Source organism: Myotis nattereri (assembly GCF_964212035.1).
Source record: "Myotis nattereri genome assembly, chromosome: 1".
NCBI classification, from domain to species: Eukaryota; Metazoa; Chordata; class Mammalia; order Chiroptera; family Vespertilionidae; genus Myotis; species Myotis nattereri.
The window spans coordinates 172,448,263-172,466,447 of record NC_138075.1 but is presented as its reverse complement, the minus strand read 5'-3'; the positions used below and the strand labels follow the sequence as shown (position 1 = coordinate 172,466,447).

The 18,185-nt window shown below is 41.9% G+C and overlaps 2 protein-coding genes and 1 pseudogene across 3 annotated transcripts; all 3 read right to left on the bottom strand.

The window, feature by feature from the left end:
- Positions 1 to 1,934: 1,934 nt before the first annotated feature.
- PIGY (phosphatidylinositol glycan anchor biosynthesis class Y) lies at positions 1,935 to 2,868 on the bottom strand. Its single transcript, XM_081109617.1, has one exon. It carries the CDS (start codon positions 2,727 to 2,729, stop codon positions 2,514 to 2,516), a length of 216 nt encoding a protein of 71 aa, XP_080965743.1. The 5' UTR covers positions 2,730 to 2,868; the 3' UTR covers positions 1,935 to 2,513.
- On the bottom strand, positions 1,935 to 4,707 carry PYURF (PIGY upstream open reading frame). The gene is made up of 2 exons (XM_081109595.1): positions 4,437 to 4,707; positions 1,935 to 2,967 (listed from the first exon to the last, which is right to left on the bottom strand). The coding sequence occupies exons 1-2, from the start codon at positions 4,634 to 4,636 to the stop codon at positions 2,823 to 2,825; spliced, it is 345 nt and encodes a 114-aa protein (XP_080965721.1). The 5' UTR covers positions 4,637 to 4,707; the 3' UTR covers positions 1,935 to 2,822.
- Positions 4,708 to 12,763: 8,056 nt separating this feature from the next.
- Positions 12,764 to 13,071, bottom strand: LOC308532253 (cytochrome c-like; annotated as a pseudogene). The gene has a single exon. The product of its transcript is annotated as a cytochrome c-like (transcript).
- Positions 13,072 to 18,185: the final 5,114 nt, after the last annotated feature.

Sequence of the window (18,185 nt, the reverse complement as noted above, 5' to 3'; positions counted from 1 at the left end):
GTGTTTACTCTTTCAGGCTTATTGTCTAGACAAGAGAAAGAAAACAGCAATTACAGTACAAAGGTAAGTGCTACAAGAGGTAAAATAGAAGCTGCTTTAGGGGAAAAAAAGGGCATTAGCTTTGAATAAGAATTTGAATCCAAGAATTTAGATTCCTGATTGTTTTCCTTATAAATAGGAAGGATGAGTTTGCACAAAATAAACACTGTATAGCGATGAACAAGACTAAAGCCACATTGCCAGATGGTTTCAATTTCAGCCCAATTATTGCTGTTACCCTAGGGCAGTGGTCGGCAAACTGCGGCTCGCGAGCCACATGCGGCTCTTTGGCCCCTTGAGTGTGGCTCTACCACAAAATACCGACTTCTGCGCATGGGCCACGAAGTTTCAATCACACTGTACATGCGCGCCCGCACGTGGTATTTTGTGGAAGAGCCACACTCAAGGGGCCAAAGAGCCACATGTGGCTCGCAAGCCGCAGTTTGCCAACCATTGCCTAGGGCAGTGGTTCTCAACCTTCCTAATGCCGCGACCCTTTAATACAGTTCCTCATGTTGTGGTGACCCCCAACCATAAAATTATTTTCGTTGCTACTTCATAACTGTAATTTTGCTACTGTTATGAATCATAAATATCTGATATGCAGGATGTATTTTCATTGTTACAAATTGAACATAATTAAAGCATAGTGATTAATCACAAAAACAATATGTAATTATATGTGTTTTCCGATGGTCTTAGGTGACCCCTGTGAAAGGGTCGTTCGACCCCCAAGGGGTCTCGACCCACAGGTTGAGAACCGCTGCCCTAGGTAAATCACTTAATCTTTGTGCTTCAGTTCCCTCATCTGTAACATGGTGCCAATATTACTTACCCTATCCCTTAGATTGTAAGATTAGAGATTATATGTAATTTGCTTAAAACTATCTAGTGTAGTTTACTGCTAAATGAATTCTATTAGTGAGAAGATGGAGTTAATACTGAACTTCCCCAGGGGTATACTTGTCAATTTCCTCTAAAATGGTAAAATGCTGAACTTGTAAAAGCTGAAACAGACTTTGCAGGACACAGTGCTTGTTTTATCAACAAAATTGTTTCATTTACACTGACCACAGGGAGATTTAGGGTAAATTAAAAAGAATAACTTCAGGAAATGATGGGAACCTCTGTAGTTTTCTAGGTTATTTGTAGATTGGCGTCAATTTTTAAAATGTGATTTGTTCTTAAGTATATATATTGAATTGATGTAATATAAAATACATATGCCGTTTTAATTTTCTTTCCATAAGAATGTCTAACGCTTCTGTTAAAGTACTTTAAGATTCTAGTAAAAATAAATTAAGGTTAGTATATTTAATTCTTAGGTTTCTTTATGGAAACTAGTAAAATTTTAACCTCTATCAGTCTTGTTGAAAGTTCTGGAAAATCAGGAACTATTATGTCAAATGCTCATGCCCTTACTCATGCTAAACTTGTCTCCTACGTCAGGAAATGTGGCTCAAAACATAGTTCTCAGCTCAATAGGTCACAATCAGGTATTTGCAAGGCTTCTAACACCACCCCCACTTCTACCCCTAAAAGTAAATACTTTCCTGGGAAACTATTCTATTTGGGTATTAACTGCTTCTCTAAAAATAGCCTACACTTTATTTTTTTTTAATATATTTTATTGATTTTTTAAAGAGAGGGAGAGGGATAGAGTTAGAAACATCGATGAGAGAGAAACATCCATCAGCTGCCTCCTGCACACTCCCCCCTGGGGGTGTGCCTGCAACCAAGATACATGCCCTTGACCGGAATCGAACCTGGGACCCTTGAGTCCACTGAGCCAAACCAGTTAGGGCTAAAAATAGCCTACACTTTAAAATGTAAAATATTTTTAGATGTTCCCTCCCTCAGAACCAAACTCTTATGACCAAAAACAAAACCGTGTAAATGTTTTACGGAAAAGTATCATTTTATTATTTACTAACGTTAAGTATTTGATGCCAAAGAAATGAAGGTAATTTTACTGACTCAAAATTTTTGTAAGTCCATGAAGTTTCAATTTTATTATAGTTTTATATCACACTAGTTCAAATGCATTTCTCTATAACTACTCCAACATAGCTCCTTTGGAGTTATTTCAGTTATCTGTAGAACATGTGACTTTATCAAAGACTATGAATCTCAAACAAACATAAAATTTCAAATTATTAATTTTTAGATGAAAGGGATAAGAAATAAAAGCCATTAGGTGATGGTTGGGATTGTTAATTTCCAATAAGACACTGTGTTGAAATGTTTCTTCTGACACAGTAGTTATAAATTAGAGCCTTCAAAAAACAAGGGCAGAACCAAAGTATAATGAAAGAAGCTTCGGCAGTGTACGCCTCCCACAGTCCTCAGCCTCTGACAGAAGCAAGGCACAGCATCTTCCCTGAAAATTAAGTGGGTTTCCAGTATTTTCATGCAGTTGAGCTAGACACTCAGGACTTATCATTAATGTTTATCCCATCTTGGCTCTGGGTGCATTAGTTATGCCTGAAGAGCTTAATACCCATCCAAGTCCACAGGTGGAAGAACACATACACTGGTATGGTGATGGGCAAGAGCAGGCTGTAAAAGCACAGGCTGGCTGTGCTGGTGCAGCCCTGTGGGAAGTCGTCTTCCACGGAGGCCGAGTAGAAGAGCCCTGCTAAGGAGATCAATGGAATGAGGACAGTCAATGTAGGAAGAGACAGAAACATTCTCCTCTTCCACTTACTACCTGCCACCCTGACTTTCTAAAAGGTCGATGGTGCTAAGAAAATCTGGCTGTATGTGTCGTTTTTAATGATGATCTAGTGCTGCTCCGTATCTTCTTGCTTCTTATTTTGATGTGCCATCATCCTAGCTGCCTGTGGTATCATATTAGGGATCCCATCAATAACTGGATAGGCTATTCCCAACTCGTCATTAATCAATTCATTTGTCGATGCTTCATATCTGAGGGGGGAAAAGAAAAAATGAATTGTGAAAAACAAAATACTGGGAAGAGCTTGCAGTTCAATAAGTAACACCATTTATCCAATTCTTGACACAGAGCTAATCCCAGAAAAGCAGAATTAAACTCTTTTTAATTCTAAAAGCAGTAATAGCCAACCGAATCATTTTAGAAAATTAATCTCTAATTGTTCCCACTTTAGTCAGTTTCTCTCATACTTTCTTTTTCACTTTATTTTCAATGTATGCCTTAATTTTTTTTTTTTTTTTAAATACCAGTCAGAAAAGCTCTCCCCTTTCCATTCAACGATTCCTTCATCACTGTGGTCACCCCCAAAACCATCCCAGTTAATCTACTACTGAAAGGACACTAGAGGAAAATTCAACTTCCTCGTTTTTAGAACACATGAGAGCAAACTGACGGGCCCATTCAAAGGAAACCACTGAAAAATCAAACACACAAAATAAGAGTCCGAGAAAGATAAAAGGGCAGAAATGGAGAAAACTGGAAAACAGCCAACCCGCAGTGAGCTAGTCCCACAGTTGGCAAAAAGGTAGATCACGTGGTAATTGCACTGTTTAAGAAAATCTGCTATGTTCATTATGGGGGAAAAATACCTAGAAAGGCAAATGCAAAAAGAAGAAAATTAAAATTCCTATCACTCTACCACCCGAACGTGGTACCGCGCACAACACGGTGGCGGTTAGCAGGTTCGATCTGCAACCCCGTGTGCGGAGCCGGCTGCAGAGCTGCTGGCCCGAGGGCTCCGGGTTCGAGGCTGGGGAGCCCCACAGACGCCGGGCGGCCCGAACTGAAAGCCAAAGGGCAGCAGCGGCGCCGGCTCGCTCCAGCGCCAGGCGTCCTCTGGGCACAGGACTCCGCACCGTCTCGGCTTAGAAGCCGCAGGGCCTGGGCCTCGTCCTGGGCGTTAGAACCACTCCGGTCCCGCCCCACACCTTCCGATTTCCCGATGTGGGGTGGAGCCCGGAGCGTCGGCCTGCGGACTCCAGGGTCCCAGGTTCGATTCCGGTCAAGGGCATGGACCCTGGTTGCGGGCACATCCCCAGGAGGGGGTGTGCGGGAGGCAGCTGATCGATGTTTCTATCTCATCGATGTTTCTAACTCTGTGTAAAAAAAAATCCATAAAATGTATTTTAAATAGATAAATACATAAGTAAATAAAAAGTAAAAAGGTCCTCGCGAACCTATAAACGCGTCGGTGCGGTCGGCGGTGACACCTGGGGGGCCTGGGGCTCGGCTCCCCCACGGCCGCCTCCCGCCCTTCCCGCCGCCGCAGGGGGAGGAGCGTGGGAGCTGGCGGCCCCGCCCCCCCCAACATGGCAGCGGTGAGTGCCCGGCCGGACCTAAAGGCTCCCCCGGCGCCGGAGGCGGCCGCGCGGCCCGCCGGCCCGCCGGCCCTCTGCTCGCCGCGGGAGGCCGCGCGAGGAAGCGCGCCGCGGGCGAGCCTCACCGGAGCGGCTTCTTGGAGAGCGGGCACACCAGGAACTCCAGCAGCGCCGGGTCGAAGGCGTGGGGCGGCTCTCCGGGCCGCTCGCTCTTGTCGGCCGCCGGCCGCGACGCCGACACGCGCAGGCACCGACGGGCGACCGTGGACGACGGCGGCGCGCGCGTCCCCCGCAGCACTGCGCCGAGCCTGGCCGCACTCAGCATGGTCCGGCCGCCCGCCGCCAGGCGCCGCCGCTCACGCTGACCCCGCGCGTCCGGCCCCGACGCCCAGGCCCCGCCCCTGGGTGCGCTGGGAACGCAGTCCGACGGGCGGGGCGGGGCGAGCGCTTTGGTTCCGAGGGCGTTGCTGACCCGGCTGCCATCCCCGGGGCACCGCTCCGGCAGCCGGAGTGCCCTGGCGGCGGTTCGGAGCTTGTATGGCGGGGCGCCGGGGCCGGACCTCCGAGTTACTCAGTGTTAGGCCGGGGCCTACGTGGTTACCCACAAAATGAGGTTTCAAACCCTCCTCTCGCACTGGGTATGTTGAAAGCATTCATTTGTTGTATGTGAATCTTTACCGGTTTCTGTAACCTGGTTTGGCGTTTTTCTTTTTCTTCTCTCACTTAAAAAAAAAAAGTAAGAACCTGAAAAGAGTGGCTTAGTCCTCTTTACAGTCCAGGACGTCCATAGGCTCGCCCCTGCGGGATTCATTTTGAATGCAGCTGCGTAATAAGCACAATTAATTTTCTTCTCCAAATGAGCTGTGAGACAGCGAGAGCCTAGACACGCGTGTCGTCAGCAGATGCTCACTAAGGGGTGACTATTGGGGGCTTCTTTCGCCCCAGGCTCGTCTCTGACCCTCCGAGCGGGTGACACAGGTTTCGTCTCCTGCCTGGAGCGGGTGAAGAGTTGGGGCTCTGGGGCCTGACAGCGTGGCTCTAGGTCCAGAGCTTACTAGCTGTTGGACTCCAGCAAATGACTTCACTATTCACTTTTCTCATTTGCATAGTAAGATTCATAATTGTTCCTTAATAATCCCTTGTGAGGATTACTATATGGCAGTGCATTCAAAGGGCATTTAGAAAAGAGCCTGGGACAAATGGATGCTCAAGTAACGCTACCGTTATTTTTATTTCCCCTGTTCTGTATACGAGGAGAGTCTTGTTAGTCGCCAGTTTTTCCCCTTTTGTTTTGCTGAATATTGATTTGAACCTTTTCTGCAGCCTTGGGCTCGACCATTTCACACTTTGAGCTCCTGGGAGATAGGGATGGGAGTGAGGGATATACAGATACAAATATAAGATTATATTTTCAAGCTTCTCTTCCACTCAGCAATGTAAAAAATAAATTGAGAAATTTGTATACTGTTTGTTCACTCTCTTTTTTAAAATCCACTCCATGACGTGATGCTCTTAGCTGCTGTCAGGGATGTAGGACTGTTAAAAAGTGCCTGTGTTACCGTCACATTATTTCCTATTAGGGCGCGAATTAATTTTTTAGCTTGTGGTTAGTTGATACCTGGGGCCCTGGGGAGGGAGTGAACTATAGGGAGGATGTTTCCGCGAGGGCTGGGGAAGCAGAGCTTGACTTCTGCCACCATTTAGTGGGCTCAGAACAGGCTGGGCAGGCCGAGGGTCTTGGTCCCTGTGGGGTAGGGGCAGGCACCCATGTAAGGCCAGCTTCATCAGTCTGTCCTGGGGGACAGATCCCGCCCAACTGGGTTTTCTAACCAGTTATAAATAAATTAGTTCCAGTTTGCCTCCACACAGAAGGTCGGAAGCAGACCAGTTTACCTTGTGTTAGCATTAGGGGGGGAAATGGAGAATAAGAGCAAATTATTAAAAAACAAATGTATAGCACCAAAAACCTATGACCAATATTTTAGGAACATCTGAGTGTGTGATGTATTAATCCAAACAATGTTAATATTAAGTTGCACAATGTTCCTAAACAGCCCCCAGTAATTGAGGAATACAGCTCATTTCTGCATGTAGTATACTAAGCTGAATGGAGATGACAGTATAGAACTGTAAAATCATTAGTCCTTTTCGACTGTTATCTTTCCCATCTTAGAGCCCTATGCACACGTGTGATCACACGATGGGCTCCAGGCCGAAGTACCTTATTAGCTGTGTGACCTTGCGGAAGCTACTGAACTTCTCTACCTCAGTGTTACCCTCTGTAAAATACAGGCATTCCTCTTTTTATTGTGTTTCACTTTATTGGAATTCACAGGTGTTGTGTTTTTTACAAACTGAAGGCAAGACTCTCCACCAACAAAAATATTACGACTCACCTTATTATGATATTTATTTTATTACGGTGGTCTGGAACCGAACCTGAAGTAGCTCCCAGGTATGCCTCTGGTATAACAATAGTACCTACCTTATTAGAGTTGTTGAGAGGCTCAAATCAAATAATAAAGTAAAGCAGTTAGCACAGGGTTGGCACAGACCGCAATTAAAAAGTATGTTATCAGCAGCAAAATTACTTTTTTGTGGTAAAGTTGGTGAAAATTCTAATTAGGAAATGTTGACCAGCCGGCTGGTGTGACTCAGTGGCTGAGCATCCACCCAGGAACCAGTCAGGGCACATGCCCGAGTTGCCGGCTCAATCCCCCGTAGGGGTGCGTGCAAGAGGCAGCCGATTGATAATGTTTCTCTCTCATCAATGTTCTCTCTATCCTTCTCCCTTCCTCTCTCTCTAAAAATCAATAAAAACATATTTTAATGCATTGCCATCCAGTCTTCTCAAGTTCTGTCCTCTCTACTCAAAACCACAACAGAAAATCTAAACTCAACCGTCAATATCCTAACCACACCATAAGATCTCCTTTGCCTGTTGAGCTTCACATATCCCTAAACATGAACTCTACTGCCAAGTCAGAACCGAATTTCTCACAACAGTTTACTCCGGAAGTCCTTATTATTAATTGATTTGCTGAAGCAAGAACAACTTTTTAAGAACTTAAGAAGAACCATTGAGAGTTTGCTGTTTGTCACACTATACTTCATACCTTCTGTTAATGTAGCATTTGTGTAATTATTTCTTAAGTTACATGAATCACCTAAATAAATGTTGTGTAAATCATGGCTAAAAAAAAAAAAGAAGAAGAAGAAGAAGAATCATTGATTCACCCAGTAAGTCATTCTAGTGTTTATCAAGTAGAAAATATTACTTTATGTCTTATAGGCAGTTCATGGGGGTAACATTAAATGCCTCACTTCCACCCCTACAGTCTCTCCCCTCCAAAATAAATAAACATTTGAAAGAAAAAAAAATATTTTAAAAAAAGAATAGATTTATCTTTAAAAAAAAAAAAAAGGTTGTCAAAAGAAGTAGAGCCTAAGAAAAAGTCTTTGGAGAGTTTATTTGAGCCAAATTGACAACAATTGCTGGGAACCAAAATCTCCACTGGTTGAGGAAATACTCTGGAGAATGGCTGTTTTACAGCTTATTTCATCATTAGAATCAAAGGAGGAAATTCACTGGTGGTAGATTAGGGAGGTGGGAGAAAGCATAGCAGGGAAATCTCTGAGATTGTATTAAAGGTAAAATGGAGAGACACATACTTCTTTTACATTGGTGGGTACAGGGTAGTTAATAATTAACATTCACAGCACATAGAGGTGGAATGTGGGCAAGAACATAGTAATAAGGAGGGGTTCAGTGCTAAGGTGAAAAGTTGAAGCCGGAGGGCTCAAAAAAAGGGGATTATTCTGACATTCTGAAGGTATGGTATCTTAGATGCAAAAGTACAGGCTTCCTTAAGGTAAAGATTGACCTTGGTGAAGGAAGCTACAGGCCTGGGATGTGACTACCCACCATGACCCACTTACAGTTAGGAATTTTTATGTTCAGCTCATCCTGTGTGGTTGCTTTCGTCTCTGAGTTTGCAAGGCTCTTCATACTGGCCTCCCATGGACTTGTCAGGTTTAGTAGGTGGCCCCTTCTTCATCCACAAAAGGGAAAGGACGATGTACCACTGGGCACCTTAATTTTAACTGATAACAAATTTTTATAGTTTCTAATGTAGATAATATTGAAATATGCTCTTGGACAATCATATACATTAGGTGAGTTCAAAATCTCCAGGCAGAGGAGAGACTAGAATATAAATTTTAAAAGGTCCCATAAATACCAAATTTGGGAAGCTCTGTTCCAGAAAGAGAAGTTAAAACCAATTTTCCACTAGATGGCATCCTTCAATATTTAAACTAATATTATTTCTGCTTATACTTTTCTTTCTGTGATTACAAAGATTTGCTTTTATTTTGCCAGTGCTTTCCTTAATTTTGTGAAATCTATTATAGGGGGGAAATCACAAAAAATCTATTTTATTGATATGTTGCAATTATAATGAGTTCATTAAAATCCAGGGTCCAATAGATAAATGGACAAAAAGTGTGAAAAAAATTATGAACACATAAACACATAAACACATAAAATATTCATCCTCAATAGTAACTAATGCAAATTTTAAACATCAAATAAGTTTCCATTTCCCAATTTTAGGAATTGGGTCACATGATTATGGAGGCTGAGAAGTCCCATGATATACTGTCTGAAAGTTGGAGGACCAGTGGAACAGATGGTGTAAATCCCAGTCCAGGGGTCAAAGAATACACATGCCCTTGCTCAATCAGCCAGGTAGGAAGCAAAAGGTTTGAATTCCTTCTACCTCTGTCTTTGTGTTCTATTCAGGCTATCAATGGATGGATTATGCCCATCCACACTGGAGAGAGCAATCTACTTTACTGAACCCACTGATTCAAATGCCAGTCTCATCTGGAAACACTCTCACTAGCATACCCAGAAATAATGTTTAATATGGGCACCCCTTGGCCCAGTCAAATTGACACAGAAAATTACCCATCATGCTGTCCTAGAGGCTAGCGCTCCTCTGTACCATTATACAGCATTAAAAATAAAAAGTCACCATAACACAGAAAATGATGACCTAGATATATAAAACCCTAACATGCAAATTGACCGACTGGCAGAACAACCAAACAACCGAACAACTGGTCACTATGACGTGCACTGACCACCAAAGGGCGCGCACAGAATATGGTGGGTAACGGCAGCAGGCAGCAGAGCATGGAACATGGCGGGCATTGGCCGAGGTGGGATGGTGGAGCAGGTGAGCGGGGGCGCCAGACCAAGGCAGGGAACCAGTGGCTGTCATCAGGGTGAGCTTCTGGTGGTACTGAAAATTCTTTGATCCTGGCTGGGCGCTCACACTTGCTGCCGATGCCAGCCCTGCTTGCACCCGCTGCCAGCGCCCAGCACCGGTCCAGATCGCTCAGCACTGTCAGCGGGTGTGAGTGGCGGCTGCCAGCCCCAATCACCCCTGAGGGCTTCTCCACCTCCCCCTGCTCCTGAGGTGCAGCAGCTGCCACTCGCACCCGCTGACAGCACTGGCCCCGCTCGCACCTGCTGCTGGCACCAGCCCCAATTGCTCCACACCATCAGTGGTGCCGAGCAGGGGGCCAGCGCCATCAACATGTGGGAGCGGCAAAGGTGGGAGCAGGGCTGCCAGCAGACAGGGAACTGAGAACTGCAGCGGGAGGGACTGGGCAGGGGCGTGAAGGATGGGCCGAGACCCACCCCTGTGCCCACCACAGCCTTGTGGCCCACAGTTCCTTTCAAGGTGCACAAATTCATGCACTGGGCCCCTAGTTAAATATAATAAGTGAAAAGAAGCAGGACACAAAATTTTGTGCACAATGAGTACAATTAATTTTTTTTTAAATATATTTTATTGATTTTTTACAGAGAAGAAGGGAAAGGGATAGAAAGTCAGAAACATCGATGAGAGAGATTGATCAGCTGCCTCCTGCATGCCCCCCAGTGGGGACGTGCCTGCAACCAAGGTACATGCCCTTGACCGGAATCGAACCCGGGACCCTTGAGTCCGCAGGCCGACGCTCTATCCACTGAGCCAAACCGGTTCGGCTACAATTAATTTTTAAGCCAAGAACCTGCGAATAGAAATCAAAATGTTGACTGTCTTTTGAGTGGTTGGAATGTTGCTGATTCTTTTAAATTTCTATTTAATGAAATAGTTTTAAAATATAAATATTACCAGTTAATATTTGAGGTTAATAATTGATATTGGTATATTTTATTTAAAACTATTGATTCAATTCAATGAACATTTACATTGAGCACTTCCTATATTCTCAGTATTGTGTTAGGAGGTAAAAAAGAGGGATATAAAGGCATAAAAAATATCCTGATTTTTAGGATACAGTTAGCTAAAAATCCTGGCTACATATGACGCATTCTTTTGTGTATTCATTCAGCATTGGTGAATTAATATTGAACATCAGGAGGGAGCAATACCTGTGCTTGATGGAAGGTTTGGGGAAGTGTCAGTAAAGTATAGGTCATGTAGCTCTATCAAATTATTGATTTACTCAGATCTCAGGAGACACCCATTTTATCCCCTTTTAAAATCTTTTTAAGCCATGAAAACAAAATTTTGATTTTACAAGTAGGACATGAAGCTTGTTGCAGAGATGAGTATGATGAACCGTCCATACTATATTGCAGATCTGAGAAGAGTGAGTAATATGGAATTGAGTGGATATTGGAAGGCTGGATGTTAATATACATTTTATTTACTTAATGTTTATTTTTTTAAATTATATTTTTATTGACTTCAGAGAGGAAGGGAGAGGGAGAGATAGAAACATCAATGATGAGAGAGAATCACTGATTGGCTGCCTCCTGCACACCCCACACTGGGGATCAAGCCTGCAACCCAGGCATGTGCCCCTGACCAGAATTGAACCTGGGACCCTCAGTCTGCAAGCCAACACTCTATCCACTGAGCCAAACAAGCCAGGGCATTTATTTAGTTTTTAAAATATTTATTGTTGAAAGTATTACATATGTCCCATTTTTCTCCCATTGACCCCTTCTAGCCCACCCTCAACCCCCATCCGAGACCTTCACCACCCTATTATCTGTGTCCATGGGTTATGCATGTTAATAGACATTTTAAGTGACTTCCATCTATAACTCTATGATTTCAAAACTGATTTTAAAAAAAATGGCCAGGTTTGATCTTTAGCTTAAAATTTCAACATAATTAGGACATGAACATATGAAAAGAGAAATGGTACTTCTTAAAGAGACTCATCACAACTATTTTGTTCTTTAAAATTTCTATTCTTATATATTTTGAAATACTTCAAAAATAAGAGATAATTAAAACTGTAAGTATATCAAAGAGGGAATATCCAGATATGTCACTTCCCATATTATTAACTTGTCTATTTAGATGAAAGGAAATCAAGGAAAAAATGGCAGGAAGTTCTTTCCAACTCGGCTTAAACAGGCCAGCTGCTTTGACTCTCTCAATCTCCATTTCACCCTCCTATTTAGAGAAGCTAAGGAGTAACATTTTCCAGGCTCTTGCAACTAGCATTGTGGGTGTGCAATATGCAATAAACATGTACTTGTGATTTGGAAGGGAGACAAAGGAGAGCTTCTTGCAGCAAGGCGAGCTGACAAGCAGGTTCTGACCGACACAGGTTTGCATGGATCCACCATGTCGCCCTCCAGACACATTTTCCTGAATTTGAGGCAGCCGTGGCAGTGACAGCAGTGGGAGCCATAGCGGCTTCCTGCCTTCTGGATCACAGCTGTGAGAGCATGACTCCAGAACAAACCTATATTTGTGCTCTTCCAGCTCTTCCAGTGAATTTATGAGCACATACTTCTAGAGTAAACTCCTTATATACTAGAAATACCTAGAATAATTTATTTTCCTACACGAAACCCTGTGTGATAAACTTGATAAATTGCCCCAGAATCTTTTTTTTTTTTTTTTAGATACAGGGAATTTTATTAAATTGGCATAGTTGGGACCAAAGAGATAAAATATCACTGCCAGCTTATCTGCAGCCTTCCTTTTAACAGGCTAATGAACACAATCTGAAACACAAGCCAGTCTTGCAGGTCTAAGAGACAGTGAAGGGGTTTCCTCAGAATTTAAACATATTAACACAACCAGTCATATAAATCTAAATGTAAGCCAATCTCCTATAGGTTTTGAGATGGCACTCGCCACCTCTGTGAAAAGTTGAACACTAGGAATCAAGTCCCACCATATTGTTAGAAGGGAGGACAGTGCTTGCTGAACCAAAATTATCATCAAAGCTCAAAAAGCTGACCATATTCATTTAACCACAAGCCAATCTTATTTAAATCAGGACTGCCCGAAAGAAATGCTTTATTAGCCATTCATGATCTGAATTCTAGTGTATGAGATCAATCTAAATATGATACACATAAAAAAAGTCATGAGACATTTGTAATAAATAAGGCAGTGGCCAACTATTACTCATTAGTAGCTTTTTTGAGATAAGCTATCAAGTCTGCCCTCTCTGCACTCTTCTTAATGCCAGCGAAGATCATTTTTCTTCCAGGGATGTACTTCTTGGGATTCTCCAAATACTCCATCAGTGTAGCCTCTTTCCAGGTGATACCTTTGTTCTTGTTGGCATCCGTGTAAGAAAATCCAGGGGCCTGACCTGTCCTGGACCATGGAGATTTGGCCCAGTCTTGTGCTTGCCTCTCTTTTCCACAGTATGGCACTGGGCACACTTCTGAACAAAAATCTTCTTGCCCTTCTCAACATCACCCATTTTTAAATCTCTCGTTAGTCGCAGGCGACACGGAGATGCCCACTCGCAAGCCGGACGTCCCGCTCTCTGCCCCAGAATCTTGATGTGAGAATTAAATATAACATATATAAATCACATTGGATAGTTCCTGACACTTTGTACTCAATACATGTTAGTTATTTAAATTTTTTATGAGGGAGATGAGTTTAATCTGAAAGGAAAAATCTAGACCAGGAGTCAAAAACTGGGTTTCAGGCCAAATTGAACTGACCACCTGTTTTTGTTTGTTGGTTTGGTTTGGTTTGGTTTTTAGAGAGAGTGGAAGGGAGGGGGTGACAGTGAGAGAAAAAGAGAGAGAGAGAAACATGAATGTGAGAGAGAGACATTGATTAATTGCCTCACACAGGCACCCCTACTGGGTTGGGTATCAAACCTGGAATGTGCCCTTGGTTGGGAATCGAACTCAGTGTGCAGGCCTATGTTCTAACCACTGAGTCACACCAACCAGGGCTGACCATCTGTTTTTGTAAAGTATTATCAGAACACTGCCATGGTCATTTGTTTACATGTTGTCTATGGCTGCTTTCACTTTGCAAAGTCATGGTTGCTACAGAGATGGAATAAACCATGAATCCTAAAATATTTATTAACTGGCCCTTATAGAAAAAAATTGCCAACCTCTGATCTGAACTATCAAAAAGATTCAGAAGCGTGAGTACTGGGAACCACTCATGAAAACAATCATCCTCTTGACACCGAACTGTCATATTTAGAAAAAAATAGGAAATTCCTTATCTGCAAGGATTTACAGTAGAGCATTGGGGATGGGTGAAAATAACTTACTTGAATTACTACACCATGCAAAATTCTGATTTTATAAGTTAAATCAAAGGGATAAAAGGACGTTAAAACTGATGTTACCTGGGGCTTCAGCAAATAATTTGGTGGTACTCATTTTCCAAGGCTTTCCTCCAGATAATGCATCCTAGCTTAGAAAGTGACCATTTGAGAAGCAACATCAAAAGTCTACCCTCTTTCAAATCCAGCTGGTCACCAGTTCTTACAATTTGTTTCTTCATAAGCCCTCTAGCATTCACCCACTTTGATCTTAATACGCATTGTTCTAATCTAGGCCTCAGTAATTCAAACTGTGCTTAGTCAAGTGGGTGTGGCTCAATGGTTGAGTGTCAACCTAGGAACCAGGAAGTCACAGTTCAATTCCTGGTCAGGGCACCTGTGGGGTTTCCAGCTCGATCCCCAGTACGAGGCATGTAGGAGGCGTGCAGGAGGCAGCCGATCAATGATTCTCTCTCATCATTGATGTTTCTGTCTCTCCCTTCCTCTCTGAAATCAATAAAAATATGTTAAAAATAAATGAATAAAACTATGCTTAACTTAATATAGTCCTAACTTCCTTGTCATTAACTTTATTCTCCTTCAAATCCGTTTTAAAAGTTTCTTTTTTATCTTCCTCACTGGCAGCTTTGTCAAAAATTTCACAAAAAGAAAAATTATTTATGCTTAAGTATCATTTTTAAAGGATTTAATTTTTAAGAGCAGTTTTAGATTCACAGCAAGAATGAGAGGAAGGTACAAAAATTTCCCATATATCCTTTACATGTGCAGCCTCCCCCACTATCAACTTCCGCAGCCGGAGTCGTACCTGCATTAGTTACAACTGATGAACCTAGGTAAACACATCATAATCACCCAAAGAACAAAGTTTACATTAGGGACAAATGTATAATGGCAGGTATCCACCATTATACCGTCATACAGAGTAGTTTCACTGCCCTAAAAATCCTCTGCACACTACCAATTTTATGTTTGATTTTAAAGTTCTATGTGTTTTCAATTTTAACCAAGTTTTTTAGCTTTTATCTCTTTTTTTATTTCATTCCCTTTCTTCCTCTTTCCACTCCCCACACTCTTCCCCATTCCTTCCTGCGGGTGGATACATATGATCCATATAATCTGGCAGTGATTTTCAAACCTGAATGTTCAAATGAGTCACCTGGGAATCCTGTTAAACTGAAAATTCTGACTCAGGACACTGCATAGGTGCTGGAAATCCTTATTTCTTAAAAGCTTCCAGCTGCTGCTGCTGCTGAGTTTCAGACCACACTCTCAAAGGGGTGATTTGGGCCTCCCAGGGACATTTGGCAAGGTGTGGAGTCATTACAACCGGGATAGTGCTACTGGTAGAGGCCAGGAATGCGGTTGAACATCTTTCCATGCACAGACAGGCCCTTATAACAATTATTTAGCCCAAATGCCAAGACTGAGAACCCTGCTCTAGAATCATCTTGAACATTATAAATACCCAGTGGGTATCTCCTGTGAATCTAACAGTTTTTGTTTTTCTCTAGGAAAACACTCTTCAGGTTGCTCCCAGTCCTTTTTCTTTTTCTTAGCTAGTTCCTGTGACTGAAAGGGTTCTTATGCTAGAAAGAATTGTTTTCTTTCAAAAGTCTACCAGCCCTCAAGTTATATCCTCTTCCAATTTATTAAATGAAAATCATGAGTAGAATTGTTCATGACACTGACATGATTTTAAAAGCCCCATAATGCTGGAAAAGGATAAAAAAATTAAGGCAGCAAGTTTACAGGCTGGAAATGACTTATATGACTTTTGTATTACTTGTATTTAGGCGAGTACAGCAATTTTCAGCCTTTTTCATCTCATTGCACACATAAACTAATTACTAAAATTCTGCACCACACTAAAAAATATATTTTTTGCTGCTCTGACAAAAAAAATAGGTATAATTTTGATTCATTCACACCCGACAGCTATTGTTGTGTTGGCCATTTGTCATTTTTTAATTTGACCTAAGGGAAAAGAGGTCAGTGCAGCACTGCCTGGTTTGCTCAGTTGGTTAGAGCAGTGATGGCGAACCTAGGACACGCGTGTCAGAGGCGACACGCGAACTCATTTTTTTGGTTGATTTTTCTTTGTTAAATGGCATTTAAATATATAAAATAAATATCAAAAATATAAGTCTCTGTTTTACTATGGTTGCAAATATCAAAAATTTCTATATGTGACACAGCACCAGAGTTAAGTTAGGGGTTTTCAAAATGCTGACACGCCGAGCTCAAAAGTTTTGCCATCACTGGGTTAGAGCATCGTCCTGATACCCTAAGGTTGCAGGTTTGATCCCTAGTCAGGGCACATATAAGAATCAACCAATGGCCAAGGCCGGTTTGGCTCAGCGGATAGAGCGTCGGCCTGCGGACTCAAGGGTCCCAGGTTCGATTCCGGTCTGGGGCATGTACCTGGGTTGCGGGCACTTCCCCAGTGGGGGATGTGCAGGAGGCAGCTGATCGATGTTTCTCTCTCATCGATGTTTCTAACTCTCTATCTCTCTCCCTTCCTCTCTGTAAAAAATCAATAAAATATATTAAAAAAAAAAAAAAGAATCAACCAATGAATACATCAATAAGTGGAACAACAAATCAATGTTTCTCTCTCTCTCATAAAAAACAAAAAACAAAAAAACGAGAGGCAGTTATTTTATGTTTTAAAAACTCTTGCAGCACACCAGTTGAAAGTTGCTGGGCTAGTGTACTATGGGGGGTCTTAAAAAATAACAGAAGCAATTCTCAAAATGATAATCAATAGATGTTTTACTCTGTATGTTTCCAGTGACTCTTTAGATTGTATCAATCAAATAGTCTATGGCAGTGGTCAGCAAACTGCGGCTCACGAGCCACATGCGGCTCTTTGGCTCCTTGAGTGTGGCTCTTCCACAAAATACCACGTGCGGGCACGCATGTACAGTGTGATTGAAACTTCATGGCCCATGCGCAGAAGTCAGTATTTTGTGGAAGAGCAACACTCAAGGGGCCAAAGAACCGCATGTGGCTCCTGAGCCGCAGTTTGCCAACCACTGGTCTATGGTATAAAAGGAAATGAACCTTAAAAGGAGCCTTTCTTTGTATTTAGATGAAGAAAATAGAGAGTTCTTCATTCTGATTGTAGAAAGCTGTGTTTTCCGTGCTTGGAGAGATTGGGGAATTTGATAACTCTAACTTGACTTCACTCTCCAGTGATGTAGCTTGCAAAATAGAATTGAAAAATATGATGATTTTACCAGGATCATGGTTAAATGAAATGAAGGCCTGAATATTTTTATTTAAACTGTGGTCACAATTCCGAGTTTTGAAAGTCTGTTTTTCCTAATTTTCTCTAGCCTGTTAGGCATCTTTGGCTAATTCATAGCTCAACATTGGACTTCCTACCAAGCACTACCTGGCCTGCCAGCCCTTGGGGGACAGCCCTGTGATTCATTCTGGCCTGGATTCTTCTTGAATTTAAAGAAATTCAAAACTCAAACTTTTTTCCAGTCTGGTTATAATTTTGAGCATAATAAGTTAGGGTGGAGGTGCTGTATTAGATCTGTCTTCTAAATTCCTTTTTTGTATGAATTTATTTATATTTTAAACTGATAGAAAAATTATAAAAAATAGAACAAAGAATGATTCTATGCTGTCATCTAGATTCCCTAAGTTGACAGTTTTCTATAGCTAGACTTTAAAAAAACTGTTTGCAAGTAACTTGCAGACATGAGGTTTAAACACTTCAAAACAAAACAAAAGATATTATATCACCATAGTACAATTATCAAAATCAGGAAGTTAATATTGCTACAATGTTATTGTATAATCTACAGATTTAAATTTTATCAGTTGTCCCATTAATTTACTTTTTTCCTTTTGTTTTAAAATTCAATTTATTGGGGGGTAACTGGTTAATAACATTACACATATTTCAGGTGTACACATTTATAATACAACATCTGTATACTCCATGTGTACTCACCACCCCAAGTCTCACCTCCTTCTATCCCATTAATGTAGCAAAAGAAAAAGCATTTCTTCTCCAGGATTCAACCCGGGATCCAACATTGTTTATAGTTGTCATGTCTCATTTGTCTCTTTTAATATAAATTTTTGTTTTGTTTTTCATGAACTTGACATTTTGAAGCATACAGACCAGTTACTTCTCAGCAAGTTCATCACTCTATTTCACTGTCTGATATTTCTTCATGAAAAAAATCCAGGTTACACATTTTTGCTAGGAATATTAGAGTGATATTGTGTCCTTCTCAGTGCATCATACCAAGAAGAAT

Coding starts and splice junctions, on each gene's coding strand:
- PYURF (XM_081109595.1), bottom strand. CDS start 4,636: ATGCTGAGTGCGGCCAGGCTCGGCGCAGTGCTGCGGGGGACGCGCGCG. Junction 2,968..4,436: donor CTCTCCAAGAAGCCGCTCCG/GTGAGGCTCGCC, acceptor TTCCCCCCTCAG/ATATGAAGCATCGACAAATG.
- PIGY (XM_081109617.1), bottom strand. CDS start 2,729: ATGTTTCTGTCTCTTCCTACATTGACTGTCCTCATTCCATTGATCTCC.